Source organism: Caloenas nicobarica, chromosome 1 (genome assembly GCF_036013445.1).
Source record: "Caloenas nicobarica isolate bCalNic1 chromosome 1, bCalNic1.hap1, whole genome shotgun sequence".
Classification (NCBI taxonomy): Eukaryota; Metazoa; Chordata; class Aves; order Columbiformes; family Columbidae; genus Caloenas; species Caloenas nicobarica.
The window spans coordinates 112,752,654-112,778,308 of NC_088245.1; the positions used below are offsets into that span (position 1 = coordinate 112,752,654).

At 37.6% G+C, this 25,655-nt stretch overlaps 1 protein-coding gene across 1 annotated transcript in view; it reads left to right on the forward strand.

The window, feature by feature from the left end:
- IL1RAPL1 (interleukin 1 receptor accessory protein like 1) overlaps positions 1-25,655 on the forward strand; it is a 736,319-nt gene that overhangs the window by 705,906 nt on the left and 4,758 nt on the right. Inside the window, exons 8-10 of the mRNA XM_065652835.1 lie at positions 638-770; positions 2,717-2,862; positions 14,283-14,426. Coding sequence (XP_065508907.1) covers positions 638-770; positions 2,717-2,862; positions 14,283-14,426 — 423 coding nt within the window. The remainder of the gene's footprint in view (positions 1-637; positions 771-2,716; positions 2,863-14,282; positions 14,427-25,655) is intronic.

Sequence of the window (25,655 nt, forward strand, 5' to 3'; positions counted from 1 at the left end):
AAGCAACACTGCACATACATAGAATTTCTCCTCTTTGCTGCATATACGTGGTGGTTATTCCCATTCGTAAGACAAGACATTTCCCACAATGTACAGAATGAGTTCATATGTGTTCTTTTTTCAATTTCAGTGTTTAATACTTTCCTGCAAATATAATTTAACAATGAGCATACATCTTTCTACTGACTGTCCCTTGGAAATAGTATCCTACAGGAATCTACAGGCCTCTTTGCAGAAAGTGTTACAAAGCCGAACACAGATGCGATTGCATGTCTGTTTTACCTAACCTTTATCTGTTTTCAGAGAAAATATGGAAATCTTTGGTTAAGTTAGCTCTTTTTGAAAACACAGTCTTTCGCTTCCTTACCAAACATAGAAAACTTGATGGAAAAGTACAAAACTGAATCCTGTTCTTATGTAACATTTAATTTTATTTTTATTGTATTCAATTTCAGAAAGTATATCGAACACCAGTCACAAGACAAGTAGATACTATTGGACGTTTTCAACAGCAGCTGGAAATTGAGGGTTTCTATGGATTTTCTTTTTTTAAAAATCAACGAAAGCATTTGATTCAAAAATGATTTTTGTTTTCTGAATTTTGAAATAATGTAATTTCTTATATTCTTTGTAACAGGCAGTTCTGCTAATCTAACCTGCCGAGCTTTCTTTGGATATAGTGGAGATGTCAGTCCTTTAATCTACTGGATGAAAGGCGAGAAGTTTATTGAAGATTTGGATGATAGTCGAGTCTGGGAAAGTGACATCAGGTACAAGAAAAAGCATTTTGTTTTTTTCCATCAATATCTTTTTGTTGATAGCTAATGTAATAGTTGTTATCATAGATTGACTCAGGAACATTTTGGGTCTGATCTGTGTTTTTGCAACATCCATTCTTTACCTTTTCAACTCCACCAGTAGAGAACAGAAAAATGCACACCTCGGCAAGAACTGATGTTAGAGAGCTGTGAAAGTAGAATAGCTGCCCAACAAGTACCATAGTGTAACCAACTGGAATTTGCATAGTGACTTTTTCAAACTATGGCAGTCTACAAGAAGAAGCATTAAGACAGTTTTTAAAATGAAATAAAGAAAAAACATCAAGAAAAACAGTTCAAAAGAAGTCTTTTAAACCATGGAGTCTTAAACAAATGCTGAAGTCTGGCTTCTCTTTAGGAATGTTTTGATTTCTCTTCTTCAAGGAAAAACCTGAGTTTCCTGAGATGTTATCTAGCCTGTGAGAGCCAAGCCTCCTGTTATGTGGGCTGCTTATATCTGCTGAAATGCTTGTTTTAGAGAGGATCTAGCAATTCGTGCCATGTACTTTTACTGCTCCTAAAAGTGCTACCTCATTTGGAAATTAAGAAAAAAGTGGTTTTGTATTGAGAATTACATGCTTGACATAGCATGCTAACTCCTATCCAATATGAAATATCTACTTGTATCTAAAGAGATTCCTTTTTCATTTATAATACTGTATATGTGCATATCACTCTGCCTATATATCACGGATAAACCTGGAAATGAAGGCAAATCTAAATGTGCATTACAAAGGATGCTAAATAATCACAGATATTCTATCTGCAGTGATTGTCTATAACAGAAAAAAATGAACTTATTTACACTTTGCTTCTTACATGGGAGTTTGCTATCTCATCAAAAGACATGAAGTTACACTTATTTTCAGCTTAACCTTGCACTTCTTCAGTGCAATCAAAGTAAGAGACAATTCCTTTACCAAAATCAAGAAGGCCACACAGACATTCAAGGTGACCTCAATGTCCTCAGATACAGGCAAAATGGAGGCATATTTCATCCCAGTGTATTTCACGTTTATTCTATAAAGCTCAAGACCAAAACACTAAATAGCACATGACAAGCAGATCAGCTCTGTTTTGTATCTAAAGCTTTTCCTAAGCCCTTCAGCCAGAGACTTGGCATTCTGAATGCTGACAAAAGCGGAACAAGACCCTCGTTACATCTTTCTTGTTTTGTGAAGGGAGGAGCAGGAAGGCTGGTTTCTACTTCTTTTGTTGGGTGGGATGTCAGGGAGCAGCCTGGACCAGTTTGTCACTTGCTTTCCTAGGTTTCTAAAACCACTGATGGGCTTGCTAAAAGGTAAAGAAAGCAATTTGAAGACAGCTAGAATCTTATTTGGAAGGTCTTTCATGTATCATCTGTATGAACAAGCAGCATCTGGTATGCGAGTTCTTCCTACTGATTTGTAATTCATAGTCAAATTTTATAATAAATCTAAGAAACAATTTTTCAGACCATGGTATGAACACCATGTTTCTGAGTGACATGATGAAGAGCCTCAGAAAGTGCACAAATGGTGTGTTTGAGCCAGACTCCTTGTGTGGCCCTAAATCCCAAAGTAACTGTTTTCACTTTTCTCTGTTTTAACATTTCAAGACTTCATATAAATCCGATCAGAGTCTCCATCAGAGTGTGCAACAATATATTATCAGTGTGCACATCATCCTGCTTAAAGAAGACAATCAACTGAAGCTCTCATTAACATTTACAAAGCCATACCTCCTCATTAGAAGTGAGGAAGAAAGGGGCATGACATAATTTAATTAAGATTGCATTAAACCATAGCCAAATTTGAAGCCAGAGAGTTGTGAATTGTAAGTAACATTGTTTTGTCATGATTATCTAGTGCTTCACTATGATACAAGCAGAATAGCAGTGGTGGTTGCTTTTTCCTCAGAGTTCTCAAGGAACATCTTGGGGAACAGGAGGTTTCCATCTCGTTGATCCTTGACTCTGTGGAAGAAGGAGACTTGGGGAATTACTCATGCTATGTGGAGAACGGAAATGGACGCCGACATGCCAGTATTCTTCTACATAAAAGGGGTAAATATGCAGCTTTTCATGGTACATTATAGGGGCGGTCAGTTTGTGGAGCTTCCTTTGGATGCAAGCATGAATTTTGAATTCCTGAGATATTAATAAGCAATAATTATTTTTTCCCTAGGCACTTGTACAACTTGAAACGTAAAACAGAAAGGTGGTTGTTAACTATGGCTGTCACTTGGAAAAATACCGTAGCACCTTTCATTTATATTTATATAAAAGATGCATTTAATAACTCATGAACTTTAAAAGTAATAAAGACTCAATAGAGAGAAAAAAAAGTAGGAAGATACAGGTAATACAACCATAATAATTTTCTGTAAGAAATAAAATCAAATATTAGAAAAGCCTAAAAAAAATATGTTCCACTTCTATAAGAAATGCCTCCTAAACCCCATGCCAGGGGAGTTCCTGCACAGCGTGACTGTGGACATCTTCCTTCTAACACATTTCTTTAAGGCAAACATTTCTGAAGAGAAGTATGACAGAAACTTCTGAGGACCCTCCTGTTTCTACTCACCACTCACATCCCGTGATTCCAGCCTGCCTAATGGCCACAGCTATCTCCCACAGAGATAATTACACAGAGAGGTGGAATCTCTTACAAAGTGAGGTTCTTGGATCCACTTTGTTCATTTTACCTCCCAGAGGGTCCTCCACATGCCTGGGCTTGACACTCCCCACCTTCATGCAGCATCCTGCTGGTTTAAGAGAGCAAAGAATAATCAGGAGCAGTGTCTGTACTTAGCTGTCATTACTGTGCTTTTTTGAGACTTTTTGTAAATGTGAGCAAAACAGGTTCCTACTGTAGTGCTGAACGACTTGTGGCATCTCCATTTATATCAAAGCAAACTCCCCTAGTTTTAGTCTTGTAGCATGCAAAATCTTTCTAAGTTTAAAAGGAAGACACAAATTAAGATAGTGTGACTCATTTATTTAAATGTATTTCTGTGTATCTCAAATTAATTGAATAGATCTAATTTGTAGCCATTTTTCTGAACTCCTGTCATTGCTTCTTAGGAGGTGCAGATGTAAATAACCAGATGTTCTGCTTAGCCTGGCATTTACTGAGATGGGAAATTAACTTACTAAGTAGTTGAACCTCAACGATTTACCAGCTAGTAGTCATAAGCTCCCAATTCAGAGATATTTGAATCTATAGCAAGAGTTAAGCTGAAACTTAACACTGAAATACAATGGCTTGTCTTTAATAATGAACTTTGTGTATAGAACACTGAAAATAAAGAATTTATAAAGCTTGAATTACTCTGAAACCAACGCTTAATTAAGTGACATGTATTAAGTCATGTTATTAAGTCATGTTATATATATATATATATATATATATATATATATGTTATATATTAAGACATGTATTAAGCTCATGGTGAGTTCTTATTTTCCCTTTCATACTAGCAGTAGCTCCAAGACTGACAATACATAAGTCTGTTCTGTGACCACCAGCTTTATAATTTAACAGTGTGCATGCATAAATTTTGTAAGGCTCTACTTTCCTTGCCTCCTTTCTTGGAGAAATCACTATATCAAACACATCCTAGTATGTGGCCTCATGATGACACGTTTAAGAGGAAGTAATCTCAATATTTAATTGCCCTTATAAATAGCAAAAACCTAAAAATAGGAAAAACTCCCTCAATTTTTTTTTCCTCTTTAACTAAGGCTGAATCTGAAATTGTGATTTGGATACAAAATCTGTTGTGGCCTCAAAAAACAAAAGGTACCTGTTACAAGCCTTCTACATACTTTGCACATTGACAACTGTTTCAGTGAAATGATAAATTAACCATGACAGCTAAAAATTTGAGCTAGTCTCTCAGGTCTCCTAGGAAGAGGAGCTTTGCGCTGCTTGCTTAGTTTCCTGTATATCACCATGACAACATTTCGCTTTAGGTTTCCTTGTTTGATGCACATTTAGTCTCTGCTAGGAGTGAGTTAGTTGTTTATTAATTTCTGGTTATTGGCTCACTTAGAACAACTGGGACCTAAGAATTAAGTAAATTTTCTTCCTGAACACTGAGGCATTTGCAGAAGTGTTAGTTTTGGCTGGTTTTCTAGTTAGTGATCTTTTTTTTTTCCCCCAGCAGTATAAGCCAAGAAGAATGCTGAATCTAGAACGTTCACTGAATACCTGAAAAAGTAATTATAATCCTCTTAAACTGCCTATGTGGTACATTATCACCGGGATCAGGAGGGACAGAAAAGCAGAAAGCTCTGTTAGTGAACAAAGAGCGTTCCTGGGAAAAGAGGTATTTAGGGCTAAACGCTGCAGGGGGGATTCGGGTACAAAATTTAAGCCTTTCAAACACCCTTGCAACTGCTGCTTCACTCTGGTCAATATATTCTCCATAAACTTAAACTTCCAGGGGGAGCTTTTGGGCATGCCTGCAATCACACAGGCCCTGAAAGGGCAAGAAATTCAGAGTCTAAATCACTGGCCAGCATCTGGGTGCATCTTCCTCACTCTTCTCACTCATCAGCCGAGCAGGGACAGACACTCACTTCACAGAAAACACAAGAGGATCCATCCAGTGGTGGTCCCCACCACGAACTGGCACATCCAGCGAGGTAGAGGGGACTTCTGCTCCTTCCCTGACATGGCCCTCGATCAGAAACCCTGAGCCTCCCCTTTCCCAAAAGGAATTTTGTGAGGGGAGCAGAACACAGCACCAGTTGTGCAGGAAAAGTGAACTCAGTTTGGGTATCCAGCACTGGGAAAAAGCTGGGGCCCCTGGTACATCCCTCTGGCCCAGATGCCAGCACTCAGCATCTCAGGGAGCTGAGCCCAAATTTTCTTCTGAGGTTCTTTTACTTTCTGACTGCCAGTGGAGAAAAACTATGATCTACATTTTTGTGCAGCTGGCTAACCATTTTTAGACTCCTAAATTTCTTCAGAGTATGTGCGTAGGGAGCATTTAAATCACAGCTAAAGGCAGTAGAGCATTTTAAGCATGACAATGCCAATGCTGTTCTGTTTTCTGGTCCATTCCTACTAAAGTTGTCCAAAAATAGTCAGAAAAAGAGAGGCATCAGAACCCAGGAGATTTAGCTTTCATTCTCTTCCTCTAGCTGTTGGCCAAATGTTTTTCTATCACCTTTACAATAATTCAGTTATTTTCTCTTTTGTGGAAGAAAAAAAAATCTACTTGTTATAATCTAAGGCTGATTTTGTAACTTGTTGTTGATAGCTATCATTGATCTTCTGTCGCAGTTACACGTTAATCTTCAGACAGTTAGAGGAACCTTCTAGAAATTAATTTTGAGAGTGGTACTGACAGCAGCTAAGCACAGATTTATTAGCAACAGACCATATACTGCAGATGATATAGGAGGTGGATGACACACTATAATTGTGGGTTTTTTTCCCAGGTTTCTAATTCAAGAACACAAGCAATAGTCTATCAATGTAGTAGATAAAAATGTAATGCATAGGGGGAAATAATGCTTTTCGACGGTGTTATATATTGAAAAGTATGACTTCCATGCTGGATCACAGCCTTTGTAATCTCATTTAATCATCAACTATGACGGAAATACAGATTATCAAATTATGTGATTGTTTTTGTGGGAATTCTTGTCTGCTTGTCTGCAACTAAATCTCTAAAGGAAAGATAATCTCAAATTCAATCTTGACAATATTTTAATGTTATTAATAATATTTTAAAAGCTTAATGATATACCTGTATTTTTCATGGGACAGGCACCAGAACTAAGAACAGGTAACATACTTTATGCATTTTTTTTAAAAAGTGTCTCCTTCCCTTTCTTCTCATTCTCTTTGTGCTGTCTAATTTTATGTCCTGGGCCTCTTTTATGTTTTGGGTTTGTTTTCCTGTGACATAGGTGTTCTCAGTGGACATATATGGGTCTTGTTGACCATAAGCTAATGAGGGATTTTTAAAACATCTTTATTTCTGTCGAGACAAAAAAAGACTTTCACTGAAATAAATCGTTTAGAGGAAGACATTTATTCTGTTTGAAATTGCCTGCGAGAATATATGTTTGATAAAGAAAACAGTTAATATTTTCTGTAGGAAATGCATCTTGAGGAAACCTATGAATAGGTAGGCATACTTTAAACTAATCATTTATTAATGCATAAAATAATAATAATGTTTCCTGTAAAATTTAATAACAAATTATGAATAGCAAGTAATTCTGAGTTTTCCTCATATGGTTATTAATGATAACAGAATTGCTGACAAGAACCTTAAATTACAGTGTCATTCACATAATGGTGTAAATATGTTTTACTGCTTAAGGACTTGAATAAGTTAAGTTTTGATGTCATGGGCATTTTCAGTCACTAGGAGATGATTTCACGCAGCAGTAGTGATGAGTGACAATTAAGGCTTAAAAGAGAAAATAAACTAGTTCTTTTCTAACCTCTGCAAAGAAACCACAGGTGTTATAGTTCCCTTTGCCATAAAGCTTCATGATGCTTCTTAAATTCCTGAATGGGAGCTCATTGTGTGAGATAGGAGAGCAATGAGTTGTATATTTCAACTTCTGTCAATTGGCCCTAATTACCTGAACATTCTAGCAAATCTCTGAGTCTCAGTGAAAGCAAAACTGTTGTAAAAAGCTCTGACTCACTTGGTTAGTCAAGATCCTACACATGCATATATTCCAGTGTATAAAGCATTCTGTTTTCATTCTGCACTGCAGGAAAAGCTTTTCCAAGCTCCTCACCATGTTTTAGAATCAGAGCTGAAAATGGATTTGCTGGGAATTGATTTTTCATCCCCCTATGGCCATTGAAGAAGCCTTCAGGTTGCCACTGTGCTGGGCAATGCAAAAGTTCAGCAGCCCAAGAGGTTCATGACATAGGGCCAAAAGCGGAATATCGCCTCCCTTCCTGTCCCAAACTTAACCAAAAGTGACTGTTCTTTTTATACTCAATGTCATCTAAAATTGGTAAATTAATAGAATACAAAAGACTACTGCCTGACAAAAACTCTTTATAAGACCATTTTCTTCATCATTAAGGTTCTTCTCATCCTTTAGAAAACTGTACTAAGACATTTCCAGTAAAAAGGTTAGTCAGATTACTTAGTATGTACCTCAATCTAACTTTCCCCTGACAAAATGTCAAATGAGTTGATTTGTTTAACAGATTCCTTTTAAAAAAAAGGGTTTGTACTGCTTTTATGATAGTTATTCTTTACATAATGTCTAAGTTCAAGTCTAACCTTAATTGGCAAGGATGAAAATATTTTAAAATAAAATGTCACAAATTGTTCCCATAATCCATGCAGAGCTAAATTATTCATTAATGCTATCCTCAGAAAAAAATGTAAACAGTATGTTTTGTGATTTTACATCCTTGGAACTTGGTATTCCATTTTTCCCCACACTTTAGCACCTCCCAGTGCTTCTTAGATTCATTTCTTTGCAAAGATCTAGAAGAAGTAATTGTGTGGGCTGTCTGATTTCTGTAGTGTGACAAGCAAATACAAGCTCTCCTAATCAGTAAGGTTTTAAGTCATACACAATTCATTTATTTGAGAAAGCTGACCAGAGATTAATGTAATTCAACATCATAATGACCTTTTTCCTTCAACCTGAAGTATAAACTGTCTTTAAAATGTAGTGTTCTGTATTTAAATGTAGTAAACTTCAGTATTGTTGCAGAATCTATATTATTTTCAACCTTATCCTCTATTGAGCAGACATACTGTTGGAGATAGCCAATGTAATTATTCTCCTGCTGGGAACAGGTATCCTGCACTTCTCAGAAGAAATAAAAATGTCATTGGCAAGAATATACATCTATTATAATAATTTGCTATCTCTATTCTAATAGCACGGAGAAATTCAATATCATCAAGGCTCAGATGTGCTGCCTGGTATACCGATAAATAGGTTAACAAGATCCGTGTCCTGTATTTGCATACATGTACAAAAAGTCCCAAACCCAACTAGTTCTTTTTCATAGATGAATCGGGAATACATGTCATATATTGATCTAAAAAATAAAGAGAGATAACTAGGTCTCAATAGTTCTAATAAATAAAATGAAACTACTGCATTGAAAACCATATTAAAAGCTGTAACTTCATTTAACCACCTTAAGTCAACTCTGCAGGCATCTGAAGGCATGTGTGGCCTATGCTGGCAGAAAGCATATACTTTGTGCTAAGAAATTATTTCCTAATTAAGCTAATGAGCATCTCAAATCTCTTTCTGCTGGTATCAGAAATATTATTGTCCTACCATATCCACCATTAATTGTGAGAACTGGTGCAGGCAGGTCACAAGAACAACCAGAGGCCACGAATGCAATTGCTAAGAGCATATTTATTTCAGTTACCTCACTACCGGGGGATCTCCCAAACAGCACTTAAGCTCCCAGACAGGGGTGACACAAGGAGAGATGCAGGCGCTGCAGAATTCAGCCCTGGCTGAAGATCAACGATCCTGCTCATTTCAGCTTGTATAGAGGGATTCGCGCAGGTGCAGTTTACCACATTGCTTTGATCTTTGCCTGCAGGAATCTCAAGGATGTATGATAAGGTGCCATTATTACTCTTTTCACAGGCCTGTTATCTAAACACAGAGGTTCTATTTGTGATTTATGCGTTTTTCTACACCCCAGCTGCAGTTGCTTGAGTGTATTTACAATTACTCTCCTCGCCATTCCTGCGGTGTTCCCATGCAGGAACTATTCACAACAGTATCCATAAAGTCATCTAGGTACCTTAAACACAAACAGATTATGTTTGGCACATTGAAACAAACAAACAAAAAATAATTTAAAAGTAGAGAATAGATTTATGTACATACATATATTTATATGCATTTGGATTCTGTACAAGGCTGTGATTCCATTTGCTGTACTTTGGAAAGATAAAGTTACAGTCGTGCCATAATGAATACTGTATTTAAAAAAAGGCAAAAGCACATCCTTCTCCATTTTTAAACTGTGTGAGTTTCTTTCTTCTTAATCTAAATTCTGCCTGCTGTTTTCTGACGGTGTCTGAAATGAGACTCATATGAGTATTCCTGTGTCACCTGCTTATAACCAAAACCGCATGTTATGACACATCAATCTCGCACTGGTTATCAGTATCTGCCTTCTTTACCTTCTCTCAGGTGTCATCATGAGAGCTTTAGTGAGTATTGTCTCTTACTACACCCTTTCCAAGTTATAGTAATTACCTCTATGTTTCACTTAACAATCAAGGTCTATGAATGTGTATCTTGACAAACTGAGAACTGTCTCTACCCAGACCTTCTAGCTTTGTAAGTTAAATTGTCCAAGACATGCAGAGAATGGAAATGAGTTTAGGCCATGAAATTGCGAAGATTTATGCATGCGCTAACCTGAAGCTCTGTGAATAGTCCTGTTGACTTCAGAGGGATTACTTATAGTCGGTGAAGTTAAGCAATCCGTGTAAGTGATTGCAAAATTGAAGCCTTAGATAGACTGTAATTGGATTTTGAAAAAGGCTCAGAAACTGAATACACAGCTATAAATCACATGTCCTCGAAGAGTTATAAATCACAAAAAAAGAATGTTTGAAATATAATTATTTTTCTTAGTAGCTCAGCTCTATGTGGACTAATGAAAGGAAGAAGATTAATTTTAAATTATCGCAGATCATTAAATGGAAAGTCCCTGAAGCATGTCTTATAAGTCAGAAGATATGCATCTTCGAAAGCACTCTTTTATTTACTTACTTGTTACAACTCCAACTACGATAAGTGAACTACCTGCATGACACAGCAAAGGGAAGTTTATCAAATATTAAAGCCAAGTAAAGATCAAACATATATCCTACAAATATGCCTAATAATTAGGATAGGATCAGAATAAAATGACTGCATTTATTACCCAGTATATCATGCTGGTTATTTGGAGAGGACACATACTTTGTTTTAATTAGCTGTATCTTTCATTTGGTTGCTTGGCCAAAGCCTCCCAATAAGGAAAAAAAAATGTAGCCATTGGTCAAAATACTTGTAACAAATCTTGTTTTAAATTGAAGCTATTTATTCAGAAACCAATCTACTACTGCTGCAGTAATCAATGTGTTTTCCCTTAGAGTAGAACTGTTCTTGTGCTACTGGAGGACTATTGTTAATTGCCTGTAACTAAATGATTGCTGTGTTGCTGGATTTAACTCCCTGGCACTTGCTCATTTGTTGTGTTTAACAGAATGCCTGTCCCCCTAAGGGTTAGCTGAGTAATTTTCCTCTACTATTTTCTACATTCAGCCCCAGCTCCTTAAGGAGGGCAAGGCCTGTAATTTGAGCAATGTAACACAGAGGCTAAATAGATTTTAAAAGGTTTGCACTTTCCATCTCTCCCCTCTGATGTGGAACTGTGCTGAAATAGAATCTTTTTAGCGTGTAGCCACTACAGAAAACTTGAATTTCAGCAGAAAAAAACTATCAGACTTCAAAGGGAGTGTAATGCCTGCTGCAGAGACTGTGCTCAAATCACAATGCAAAAGGCAGAATAAAGAAGCAGAAAAAATTGTTATAGTGAAAGCAGCCTTACACTCTAACCTTGCTGTTACACTTTAATTTAGCTTTAACGCTCACTACATCACCGTTGACGTACACATCACCAACACTCTTGACGTTCACAGACCACCTTTCAGGAGTAACCCCTCATACGAAGGAGCCAGACGCACCTTCCCCAGTTCGCGTTGGGAAACCTGAGGCACAGAAATGTGAAATGGCTTCAGTGACTCGAGGGGCTGACAGCAGAGGCCTCCGCTCCTCACACCTTCAGTTCCGCACAACACAGGGTAACACTGTTCGCAGGGTAATTCTGTTCACGGGGCAACACTGTTCGCAAAACCCCTGCAGCAGCTCAAAGCCAGCCAAGTGCCCCCGTGGGGCACGGTTTAGCATCCTGCAGAAACACTAGTGCAAGGCCTGAAGGCAATCTGCTCACTGTGGTGATGTGCCCAGACCAATGTGTCCCACATTCCGCGGTGTCGCAGTCATGGCTGTCCCACTTCCAGTGCTTTTAGGTTAGCTCAGGCATCTGCAGGGCTGGGGGTAAGGATGCAGCAGCCTGCTGGGCTAATCACTGCTCCTTCTACCCTGGGCCCTGACAAATGGCGCCTAAGACAGGGAGCAAACGTGCTGATAGACATCCAGCATGAAGGAAAACGCCAGCTTGCTGTGCTAGATGGGTGGAGCATGAAACTTACTTTGCAAACAAATCTGTTTAAGAAAGAACCACCTTAGCCTCGTGCCCATAAGTGGTCAGGGTGGGCTCAGCAGCATTACATGGAAAGGTAATTTCTTGTACATTTCAGGGTGACTTAGAGAATTTTGTTGTTTGCTTTGCTTGCTTTATTTAGGACAGTTCCATGTTTGTTCAGATAGACTTCACTGAAGTAAAAAAATAGGTGTAATCTTGGGTTGTTTTACAGGGAAAAAGGTAACTAAGAGGGACTCTGATGGCAAAAGTGATGCAGTGCATTAGTCTGATTTCATGCTTAGTTACAGAGAGAAATTATTTTTTCCGTTTAATCTCAAAACCATTAATTTATGAAAAACCTTTGTTTTCCAGTTATAAAGTTTTTCTTTGCCTTTAGTGAGTCATAACAGCAGGCACATAGAGTATTTTGTGCCTAGCAACCTGAAATATTAAAGCCTTTCTTCTAGTTACCATTGAACAGCTGTATCACCTGTAGTACAAAATGATAAACAAGGTATAGTGAGACAGTGCCGAGTAATTTCCATTTCCATTTCCATTTCCATTTATATTCTAAAATATTGTATTACTTCTTTATGCAAACAATTTATTTTTGAGTGTTTTTAATAACATTCCCCTCTCTGGACCAGAAAAGGATTCTAAGTCTGAAATAACCATGTTGGTCTTAAAAATATTTAACACAAAGGAGTTTCCAGCACAGTTTTGGAGAGAATGACGTGGAATATAAATGCCTTTTTATTTTATTTTATTAGAGTTTTAGTGTCTTCTAGAGAGCAATGAAATTTTCTTACAATTGCCTCAAAATAATAAAAAAAAGTGTTATTCTCAGTAGACGCAGTCAAAATAAATGGAATTGTCACATCTTCTTCTAACCTTTTATTTCTCTAATTGAATTGTATTGTGCTGGAGTAACACATTTGCATAACCACACACACCCAAAAAAATTGTTACCTCAGGACTATCATGTTTCACTCAGAAAGCTGCCCACTGGAAGAGGATACTGTGAAAATAAAATGAAACTGATCTTTCTCCAGCACAGATTTTTATGAAGCAAACTGTATATCTTGGATGTCTAAGATTTGATTTCTTGACATTTCTGAAAACAGAGTGATATTGGAAAAGTATGGGTGATCTTAAGATATGCCATCTATTACTCACTTCAAATTGGAACGTTGTTACTAAGGCTCTTCTTCCTCCAACCCTCTTTTTTTGACATTGCCAGTTTTCAGTCAATAAGCAAATGAAAAGTAACTACATAAGAGATGCTGGGTAGCTGTGTGAGCTTCCCTGAGCATGCAATGGTTAAGACTGGTGGAGGTGAAAGTTCATGGTGACATATTCCTTGGGCACTGTAAGTGTGCTCACTGAAGATACTGTTGGTGGCAGATAGTTGTGGCCACATCTGACCAGAGCCCGTGTCCTCAGGCATGGAGCTACATGGTGATGATCTCAATCCATCATGTGCATTTGTAGTGGTGGAGCACAGCAGAGACACCAGGGGGTCACGATCTGAATGGGAGTGTCAGACTGGACAAATCAGTTTGCTGGGACTGCACGTAAGCGAACCCCACTGGGGGAAAGGAGGGAATAAAGACAAACTGCAGATCGTTGGGAAACTGTGTCAAAGATATCAACACATAACTGAGATGTGAGTGAGTTCCTTGGGTAATTTGTCTTCACATCTCTCAAGTTTTTGTTTGCTTATTTGTTTTTGGTTTTAGTTTTAGTTTTATTTTGAAAAGAAAAAAAATCCTTAGTGTAATCTTATCCAGTAGACTGAAACTCATTTGTGTGTGAAATAAGGGAGGAGCTGCGTTTGCATTATAGACCCCAAAAAAGAAACATTCACCTCTGCTTTCATTGTAAGTAGAAAGTCAGCATTTGTCTGTGTAAGGCAAACTGTGATCTGTCTGCAAAGAGAGAGAAGGGAGTTATCAAACATCTCTTATAGATATGTACATACTCATACACACACATATCCCCAGCAATTGTTATCTTTTGAAATGAGCGATTCACCTGGTGTACCAGAAGAAAAACTATTTTACTAAATAAATAAAAGATCTATTAATTAGGTGTTTCTTCAAAGGCCCTAGAATGAAATAAATATACATATAACCTATCATTCATTATTATATTTAATAATGTTTAACATAAGTGCAAGGTCTGCTGCTAATCTCTGGTTTGGAATGTGATTGTTACTGCCTTTTGTAATTCTTTGCAGAGCTGATGTACACAGTTGAGCTTGCTGGTGGGCTTGGTGCTATTCTGCTGCTGCTTGTTTGTTTAGTGACTATCTACAAGTGTTACAAGATAGAGATTATGCTCTTCTACAGGAATAATTTTGGAGCTGAAGAACTAGATGGAGGTAAGACAGCTTTTTAGTATGTTTCCTACTTTCTAAGTATGCCCGTCTTTTATTTCTCTCCACCAAGGCCCAAATTTCATTTCAGTTCAAGATGCATTGACAACTGCAACTTTTATTTCTCACTGCATTAGGCACTACTTGAATGTGCACTCCTCATGCAGCATGTTAGCAGCAGTGATTGCTGACCTGATGTATGTGCCACTCTCTGGAGTTCCAGAAGACACCCATGTCTTTTAGATTTTTCTTCCTAACACTGAATTTAAATTACCAACACTGATGCATTAAATATTTTCACTTTCCATCAGTACAGAAAGCCAGCTTCACTCCTCCATAAGCTGGGGAGTCTCTTCCCTAATTGTATTCACCAAATATGTAGAGTTGAAGTGAATCTCAATTTACCGCTTGTTTAAACTGATCAGTTTCAATAAACTGTACTGAGTGTTTGGGAATGTACCCAGCAGTTAATTTTCTTAGTTCATTTACTTGATCACTGAGAGAGCAGCTACTGGTCATTAAATTTGTTCTGTGATTCAAGGACACCCTAAACAAAAGTAATCCTCAATGTATGCACTGCCTTGTGTCAAATGTATACATGCATTTTCCTTTCTTGCCTTCTTTTTTAAGCACTGAAGGAAAAGGTCTTCTTTGCCTTTAGTCCTACTAATCAAAACTGTTGTTGAACAGCAAACTGGGTTGAGCTGCAGGCTCTCACTAATTAGGTTTGGTTTCTCAGGTCAGAGTTCCTGATGTTTTGTGCTACTACGTCTTGGTAACAGGAACTTCTTTTTTACCGAAATACTAATAAAAGTTTTTTTACAGTTCAAAGTAATAGCCTGTGGGCAGAAGCCACTGTGACATATTAAAATAAATGCCTACCGATAAATAAGATAATAATCATTCTATAAATATATCAGCAAAAAAAGGAGGGCTAAGAGAATCTCCGTCCCCTGATCGATGCGGGTGAAACATAGTGACAGAAGATGAGGGAAAGGCTGAGGTACTAAATGCCTTCTTTGCCTAAGTCTTTATTAGTAAGACCAGTTCTGCCCCAGTAACCCAGCCACCTGAGCTGGAAGACAGGGACGGGGAGCAGAATGAAGCCCCAGTAATCCAAGAGCAAATTGTAAGTGACCTGTTACACCACTTAGAAAGCTACAGGTCTATGGGACCAGATGGAATACATCCAAGGGTGCTGAGGGAGCTGGCAGAGGTGATCACTAAGCTGCTTTCCATTAGCTGTCAGCAATCTTGGCTAACTGGGAAGGTTCCAGTTGACTGGAAGTTGGCTAACATGATGCCCATCTACAGGAAGGGCCAGAAGGACAATCCAGGAAGTTACAAGCCTGCCAGGCTGACTTCAGTGCTGGGGAAGGTCATGAAGCAGATCATCCTGAGTGCCATCATGCGGCACATACAAGACAACCAAGTGATCAGGCCCCGTCAGCATGGGCTTATAAAAGGCAGGTCCTGTTTGACCAACCTGATCTACTTCTACAACAAGGTGACCCACTTAGTAGATGAGGGAAAGGCTGTGGATGTTGTATACTTAGACTTTAGTAAAGCCTTCGACACCCTGTCCCACAGCAGTCTCCTGGAGAAGCTGCAGCTCATGGCCTGGATGGGTATACTCTTTGATGGATAAAGAGCTGGCTGGAGGGCCGGGCCCAAAGAGTTGTGGTGAACGGAGACAAATCCAGTTGGTGACCGGTCACGAGTGGTGTTCCCCAGGGCTCAGTACTGGGGGCAGTTCTGTTTAATCTCTTTATCAATGATCTGGATGAGGTGATTGAGTGCATGCTCAGTAAGTTTGCAGACAACACCAAGCGGGTTGGGAGCATTGATCTTCTGGAGGATAGGAAAGCCATTCAGAGTGATCTGGACCTTCTGGATTGATGGGCTGAGGCCAGTTGGATGAGGTTTAACAAGGCCAAGTGCCCAGTCCAGCTTTTGGGTCACAATAACCCCAGGCAGCACTACAGGCTCAGGGAAGAGTGCCTGGAAAGCTGCCTGGCCGAAAAGGACCTGGGGATGTTGATTGACAGCCGAAGCATAGATGAGATTCTTAGGGACATGGTTTAGTGCTAGAGTTAGGTTATGGTTGGACTCAATGATCTTGAGGGTCTCTTCTAACTGAAATGATTCTATGATTCTATTCTGTTATTCTAAGAACTGGTCAAATCTGTCCTCAAGGGAAAAGAGCGGCAGCAGAATTAGAGGTCCTTATATAAGGGAAGGACTTCCATAGTAAGATCAGTAGGGAATGACCCACTTCTACCTCCCATCTAAAAATGCACAAGGATTAAAAATAGAAAATGCTCAGAACAACAAGCCCAAGAACATTAGAACATTTTCTATCCTTCTACTGGATTTACAAAAAGGATGCATTAATATAGCAGCTCAGTGGGGGAAAAAATCAGGTTATTTTATTTATTTTCAGAGGAAAAAACTGAGGCCCAGAGGGATTGTGAGTCAGGGAGGATTTTGGCAGACATCTTTTTTTTTCGGGCCCCTCTTCTCCACAAAGCATCTTCCAGTTTAAATGGGCATGCCTACTTGCATGAATTGTGAGAATTTGATAATAGTCGTATTATATTATGCAGAAATAGACAGTTTAATGAATAATGGTTTAAATAGATGCAATTTGATGTTTTCTCTCTATACCAGTAATTTTTACTTTTGCAGCTGTCATTTATTGTTATCTCAAATCATTCCAATTCATTTGCATACTTTACCAGGTGTGACACACTTGCTTCTCTCTCCTCCCATCTCAAACATTAGTCATGTGGGAACAACATTACTTTAATCACACATTTTAAACAACAAAAAAGTGATCTCTGAAGGATACTGTTCTGGGATTCAAAAGGAGGAAAACCAGTATCCAGCAATATTCACCTTATCCTTCTGAGCAAAGGTGACTGTTAAAGAAGATAAAGCATGGATTCTCCTTGGATGATCAATGCAAACACTGATAGCTTGGGTACTTAACCACAGTAATACAAGAAGAAAAATACTACTTGCAGATTCCTAATGGAAACCTGTAGCTTCTACTATATCCAATATACTAATAACATGGATAAAACCCATTGTGCCAATAAAGTTAACTACAGCTGAACTTTTTACTCTGTTTTTTTCACTTACACTCTTGCAAAAGCAAGAAGACAGAGAGAAAATGTCCCACAGAAGACCAAGCCACAGCTTGCACAGAAATAAATTGCAGGCATACATTCATATCCTCTGCTTTGGTTTAGTTTGTTCCTCACAGACACAAAATGCTGAACTCTAAAATCTTCTTCTAACTGCATCTCCTGCAGTGCAACAGCAGAGCACCCACATGCTATTCATAATTTACACTATGTTCTGTCAAACCTCAGGACAGCATGTAGATAAGCAAACATCAAAATATCACAGGCTTTTTTAATGTGCACTATATTGTACCCAGAGAGGATTTGAAACACTTTAAAAGTGAGATCCAATTAAAATTTTCAGTTGAAAATCTCTTTTAAAATGCAATGCATCATTTCTTCCCTGATCAGAGAACAAGCCCTTCGGGATGTCAAATCTCATCACAATTCCGCTTTCCTTTCCAGGCCTTAGACACATCAGTTTTTCTCAGGCTAACAGATACACATTTCTGTGGGAGGCATGGGTAAATTGTGGGAAATATTTGAAAAAAGAGTATTTAACTCTTACAGCTAATGCAACTTATTACTTTCTGTAAGAGTACTGTAGATTAAGCAAGTGATCACAGTTCCTCATTTCTCTACCTGGCAGCTTTGAGTTTCCCATCTTCTCTCCCATCCTAAGGACTAGACTCTTTTGTTTTTTCCTCTCTCCTGCAAACACTTCAGCTCAGTCTTGCCTTTATTGTCTCCTGGGAAAGGACATCGAAGTCCCCTTTTTTGTTACCATGGTTAATTCCTCACCTTTCCTACTAAATGGGAACATAATCAAATCCAGCCCACATTTTACCACTTTTCTTCCCCCTCTGTGCCCATGCTTTCCAGCAGCCTGGGACCTGACTCCACATGGTGGGACTGCATGATGGACACTGTGTTGTGTCCTTCGGTGTGGAGCAACGTGACGTGCCATCGTTTAGCCAGAGGACCTCAGTGTGAAGGTCTGATATTTCCCTAAGAGCTGGAGCACAGGGGCAAGAAAAACACTCCTATCCATGGCAAAGCAGGAGCTTTCTCACCTGCAAGTGTTTGGCATTACCTTGAGTCTCAGAGATAGAACTGATCCCTAGCTATTAGGTGGTCAGAATCTCCCAAATCTGTTTGATTGGAGAATTTCAGTTTACACGCATGATGCAGATGATATGTTGTAGTGATATGCAAACAAAAAAATGCCTGGTATTATTCTGAACACAAAAAAAATTCAGAAATAGACACTTCTCTGGAAACTTCTGAGGGATGATCATTGTTAAGTCTCAGGCAACCTTTTTAGCTTTGCAGCTCTAGATATAAAACTTATTTTAAAAAGCCTAGTCCATAAAGTGCACTGTAAGGACTAATACATTGTTAGTGAAAGCCACTTGAGAAGTGATGATTTCTTCTGTTTTGCTGCACATTGAGCTCCAGTATAAGAGATTTTATATCACATTCTTCCTCTCAGGAGTGTTTTAGCAGTTACTGTTTATGTATTTTTATTTTTCAGGAATCTTCTCTTGCTGCCTTTCCCAGTTGTTAAAATACTTGATGAACAAACTAAGTAACATGCTTTAACTAACAGACAAGAATAAAAATGCAATAAACATTTACAAGTATCTGCAATCAACATGTGCCCTGACTTCTTTCTACCTTGCATTCTGCAATTTTAAAAGGCTATTTGTATCAGAAGAGATATTACCACTGCAGAGAAATCTGCTCTTTGCCTACATAAGAGCTGACTTCCAGCTTATACCTATTGAAATTTAGCCTAGATTTTACCTGGGACAACTTTCTGCTTCACGAGATTGCTCCTGCTCATCAAATCGTGCAAGGATCAGCCCCCAGACACACATGCAGCCAGGGTGGAGAGGGAAGTTAGACCACGTCTCTAAGCAGCACCATTTATGATGCTGCCTGAAGGTGACCAGGAGGCTCAAAGTCACCAAAACAGCTATTTTCAACTTTTTCTTGCAATTTCAAGACCTGAGAGTTTCCAGAGCATGCACAGATGTCTGTATGCCAGCTTTAAGGTGTAACAAGAATAAATCCAGAAGTCTACAGAGCACAAGTCTGAAAACCACTGGACATGGTCAGATAGGCAAAAATTACTTAAAATCATGAACTTGCATATGACTTTATATTCCAGATTCCAGTTTCAGAGAAAAGAGCATTTGGTATAGTTAGCTGTAGAAACCATCTGCAAGCACCAGCCCCTTTCTAGGTACATTAGTAACCATTTACATTGCTACAAGTTTTTATATGAAGGAATTAATCAGCAAAGGCTGAACACTATCATAAAAGAGAGAAGAAAGTTTACATTGAGAGGTTGACATTAAAATTGCTAAGAATAAAAAAAATAGCAATTAAAGTCTGAACAAATGTGCTATAAGTGCAGTTTTTTAATAAAATATACATATCCTTTCTCACAGCTAGGCTGATGAGAATCAAGCTTTAGGCTGAAGAAAAACAAAACAGAACACACACACCACTGTAGGCAGCTGATAACTTGCAAGTGACAGCTTTGCTTGGCAGCTGATGTGTTGATATTTACAAGGACCTTTGGTGCCTCTAGGTCCCATCAACTGCTTCTGCAATGTTGGACAGGAGCTTACTGTGGTGTCCATTGCAGTCCTTCACCTTATTCTCCTTATTCTCCTTATTCTCAACTTTTCTTGACACGGAAACCTGGGTGAATTGAGGGAATACGTAACCTCTGTGTATCCAGGATGCAGCCCATATGGACACCTGGGAGACAGGGCTGCAGAGCTCCTCTGTGTTTCACTTTCAGTTTTGCAGGTTGCTGCTTTTTGTTTTGGTTTGGTTTATTCGTTTTTTTCACATTTCTGGAACAAAACAAAGTGTGTGACAAAATTTGTCACTGCTGAGTCCTCTAAATTCAGGAAATCTTAGGTTTGATATATGACATCTACAGTGGCTGTTTCTTGGCTGTGCTCGTTGCACTTCCTTAAGAGATGAGTTTCTACTGCTTGCCAAGGGGAAGGAAAGAAAATCAATGCTCGAATTAGGAGATTGATGAAATAGTTTCTGCCTTGATGTCTCTGTTGCACTTGGGAGTCCTTAGGTAATCATGATTTTTGTCCTTACTATTATTTAGCTGCAAAACACTAGCAGGGTTCATGGACAGACCTATGGGATTGTCCAGATAATATCTTATTAACTGTACAAGAAAAGAGCAGCTAAGATATACTTCTTAGTGGTTTCCTGGGTTTCATCCCAGTAAACCTCTTATGCAGCAATGAAAGACAACACTTCGAGATTTTTTAATGTTTCAGTGTGACTTCGTTGCTATCTTTCAAATAAAACTTCTACCAATGATTTAAGCACTGCCAAAGCACTTGTGTTAATGATTATGCTATGCAAACTGAAATTACTCCAGAAGTTAGTGGCTTTGCAATACAGAATCTTCCCTGGGGACCCACAGCATAAGTTTACAATGGCAGCCTTGCCACTGCAAATGGATTCTTACTGGCTATTGGCAAATTGTGGAAATAAGAAATCCTACTCTGTGAATATCAATTTCAAATTCTATTAAACTCACCTCTAGAAAAATGCAGCTTTCATCTTTCTAAATATTACCAGTTACAGAAAAGGATTTTCCTCTTATTTAATTATAATTTTATTTTTGGAGATTGCTTCTCAACTCTTTTCATTTCTGCTATTTATTTACATCTGAAATGCATTTCAAACAATAAAATCTCAATTTATGTCTCCACTGAATATGGGATTTACTAGATCATGTCCTTGAAATTCGCTAATTCAAAGAAAAAATCCTTAATTTTTCTTTCTTCCTATTTTATAGCACCTAAAGTACATGCATTATATATATAATATATATATATGTTTTAAGAAAATTGATATTATTACCAGAAACATCTTTAGATTCCAAACTAAAAGGTTGCTATAGGTTAGAAAGTCCAGTTATAAAGTAGGAAAAAAAAACAACACTGAAGTAGGTGAGATGGATGCAGTGGATTGGCATTTGTTTTCAAGAATCTTAGACTGCAAGCCTCCTTCCAAGACATTTCTCCATTGAGTTTTGTTTATATTTATAATGATTTCCTAAACTTTTCACTGATTTTGGTTAAATCAAGAATGTATTATCTCCAGTTTTCAAAATACTTAACCCAATCATAAAATATAAGTACTGTCACTGAGATCAGCAGAACTAAGGAATATACATAAAATTAAACATGTATTAAACGTTTAACTAGTTGCTTTGTTAAATTAGGACCATAACGAGAGCATCAATTCTTGATACTTTTTTATTTAAGATTTTTCTTTAGTATAGAATAAAGATATATTATCTCCATTTTCACAGTTTACATGACACTATTATTGTCTTTTCCTACTTTCTCCTTTTTAAATAGTAGCTAGTTTCTTCCAGTCTTTCATAGATAATTAGTACACTATGCTGTTTCCAGCTAGGTAGTTAGCATTCAGTCTTTCAATATTTACTAATAATACTTTTTGTCTTAGTTTGGTGTTTGACCTGCACATAATTCATAGCAACCAAAAGAATAATTTCTATAACTATCTTTTAATTTTCATATTTTTTTAATATTCTGAGACTCTTATAAGGGCTTCTGAGTTTTCATATCTGTCAAGAGCAACTTCTAAAATTAATGCTTCATCAGTTTTTTGTATTGCAAATAGAATGTCTTCAGTCATAGCAATACATTTAAACTTCCATGTTAACACAAATGTCTGAGAAACATTTGAGATGCACTCTTCATTTAGTTAGGAATACAAGATCAGAGTAAATATAAGAGAAAAAAAATAACTGTAATAATAGGGTATTAAGTTAAAATAAGTAATATTCTATCTTTTGTATCTATAAATGACAAATTTTAGCTGTAATTATAGAAAACAAGGAAAAATATAGCTTACAGACAGACTTTATTTTACAATTGAAATAATGTCATTGTATTATTTTGTGGCTGAATTTTTATCTGTCAGGAATCACTCCTAATTTTCAAGAAATGTCAAATGTGGCATTGATATCTTGGGGTTTTCATAAATGTTCCTATAAAAACAACTATAAAATTGGTATTTCTTTTAATGTTTCATGTTCTTTAGACTCCCAAAATGTAATATGGATTAATGTGGAAAAAAAAAATAGGTGGGAAGAGAAAAAAACTGTATGCCCATTGCTTTAATATTTTTATAAATATGTCTACTAGGTTCAAAGAACCTTTTTTTTTTTTTTTTCCTGGTCTGTGGTGTGCTGAGAATACTCCAGAAACTGTCTAGAATTGATAACATTTCTTTAACCTCTTCCTTGATGTTGCGTTTACAAAACCTCCCTCCAATTCGCTGTTACCCATTCTGCAGAAGGATATGAACTGCCATTAGCAATGCTATACTTAACATATACTTTGCCATAGAAAAAGCTTGACATTTAAAAACAAAATAAAATGTTAAGGTGAACTTCATAAACAACAGTAAATAGTGTGATAAAAAGTGTAAGCATTTTGAAAGACTTATAATGATTTGGTGGTTTTAGTCAGCTAAACATTTAAATTACATTTTTCATTACATTAAGGGTGATGAACACTATTCATATAGACATAGAAGATCTTCTGATCCACTATGAAATACAGCATTATGGGATTTCTCTTTATTTGACCTATTAATCTGTCTTGTGCTAAAATGTATCATGCCAGCTGAAAAACAGTTTGTCATCTGCTCAAATATGACTGATAAGAAAAAAAAGACACTATGAAGGGGTTTTTTTTGTTTTAATTTCTCATCCATATATATACTTCTGTCCCCCATTGGCAGAAATATCTGAAATGTTTAAGGTTTAATAAACCCCCAAAGACCCAAACTGCTGGCTTCTTGAAGTGCAACATGGAAATAATTAGAAAACGTGCACAAATAAATGCTAATAGAAATGCAAAGCTGAATCTGTTTGCAGGTCCTTGTAGAGGAGGATTTTTTTATCTTTCTATAGGCACCAGCTTACCATTTTTTCATGTGTAGGTTTTAAAAGAGCATGCCTACAGATGAGTTCTTAGATGTCTGATTGCAATTTACTTAGTCAAAGATCCTATTTGGATGTGACCAAGTAGATGCATATAGAGTCTTGGTTTCATTTTCTGCTTACATTGCACCTTTAAGTGACTGCTGCTTAGTACATCCCTGGAATAACAAGCAGCATTTGCAACTTCATCTCCTAGAAGTTTATATCATTTGTGCTGGATTAACTCTGTAGAAAGTTACATGGAATAACACGTTTGATGTTTGGGTGAGTACTGAAAAGAATGGGCAGCATTAAAGAATGCATGTTGCAATTATGCATCAAGTGTTTTAGCTAAAATCCTGGGCCGTTAAATGAAGTAATGTTTCCATGTGTTATCAACTAAGCTGGGATTTCAACCTCAGTGTTTAGCCCTAAGATCAATAAAAAAAATTTGTCAGACCTGTAGCTGAGCACAGGTCAGTGACCATTACTCAGTGTCCTCATTTTCAACTCTATAGGATGGTTGATATGATACGGCAAAGTTTGTACCTCATGGTCTGTTTTAACCAGAGTCTTGAAGTACCAGTGGTTTTGGGCTGACTGAAACATTTGTGGACTGAATGCCCGATATCATGAGCACAGGCTGTAACTGATCCCATTGTGATGAACTAATCCAGAGCTTCCACATGCTTGCATGGTTGTCTACAGTACAATAACAAAGATTTTTTTTTTTCATCAAATCTGGTTGAATTTGGTCCTGCAACGTCTGCTTTAGGTTTTGTATCAGTATTTTCAATTAATGGATGCAACAAAACTTCACAGAAATGAAGCCTGTTGACTTGAAGAGCCCCATCCTAGTCATGTGCTACCTATAGGCAGCAGAAAGCAGCTACAAACCACATAACTGGAGAGGATTACTTCTCCATTCACAGAGTATGGGAAAAAGAAACCGACACTTCTTCCCATTTACACCAAAATGTTTCAAAGTATTACTATTGCTTGGTATTGTATGTCACACTCAAATGTGTTCCTGAAGTTAAAGGACAGCCGTTATGTAATAAAGCTCTGCAATGTACCTGCAGGCAATGCAAGATGAACTAATTCTGATATGTGTCTAAAAAAAGAACCCTGAAATGGTTAAGGGAATAAGAGCGTTTTCAGATACAAAAGTATATGTAGATAGTTGCTTTAAATCTGCATTGGAAAGAAAAAAGTTTCAGATTAAATGATCAACATCCTTTCCTTTGGTTATTAGCAGGTATTTTTCTTCCTAAGTGTGGGAGGAAACAGATAGTGAGTAACTATATTCAAGTTTATTGCTAATGCACAGGAGCCTGAAAAAAACAAATCTTTGAAATGCCATAATTTGTATCTAAACCAAAGTGCAAGCAACAATCAATCACATTTGCATTCCGAGGATCCTTGGTTAGAAGACTTAATTGTTTGCTGCTAAAGGGAAATGAGGAAATTCTCATTTTAAAGGAAAGCTTAGTTTGCCACCAGCTTTGTTTGTTTTGAATTTGGATTTTTGCCCATTTTTTCTGACACTGAATATTAGATCCAGCCAGTATCTGAACTTATTGCATAGCCAAATCTGTAATAATCGTACTATATAATAAGTTGTAATATCAAGTACTTTATGACTTGATTTGTGATTAGGAGCAGATCAGAAATTTTCTAGTGAAATGGTTTTTTTCTTTTAAAAGGCAGATGTGCTGACACCAAATATTTTCATGAGTAAAATACCTGTTCCAGTGAATGGTCAAGAGAACACAAAGCTGTGATGGACTTTCTACATGTTGGCTGGGAGTCTGGGGACTCCTGATGTGTAACTCAAAGGAAGGCTTACATGGAAAACAGCCTGAGGGAAAAGGGCTTGAGAGCAAAGCTGAGGACCTCCTGCTTCCATGTGACATGGCCAAAAGTCTGGCAAGATGTGGACCCTGCTCCCAGAGCTTGACTCAGCTGTAAGATCTGGATGTCTGCAGGCTCCCATCTCTCCCTCTCAGACTGTTGGGACAGCAGCACGTTAGAAAACACTAATTAACATCAGAAATATTCCTTAGAATATAGGCATCAGTCCCACCCATAACAAGT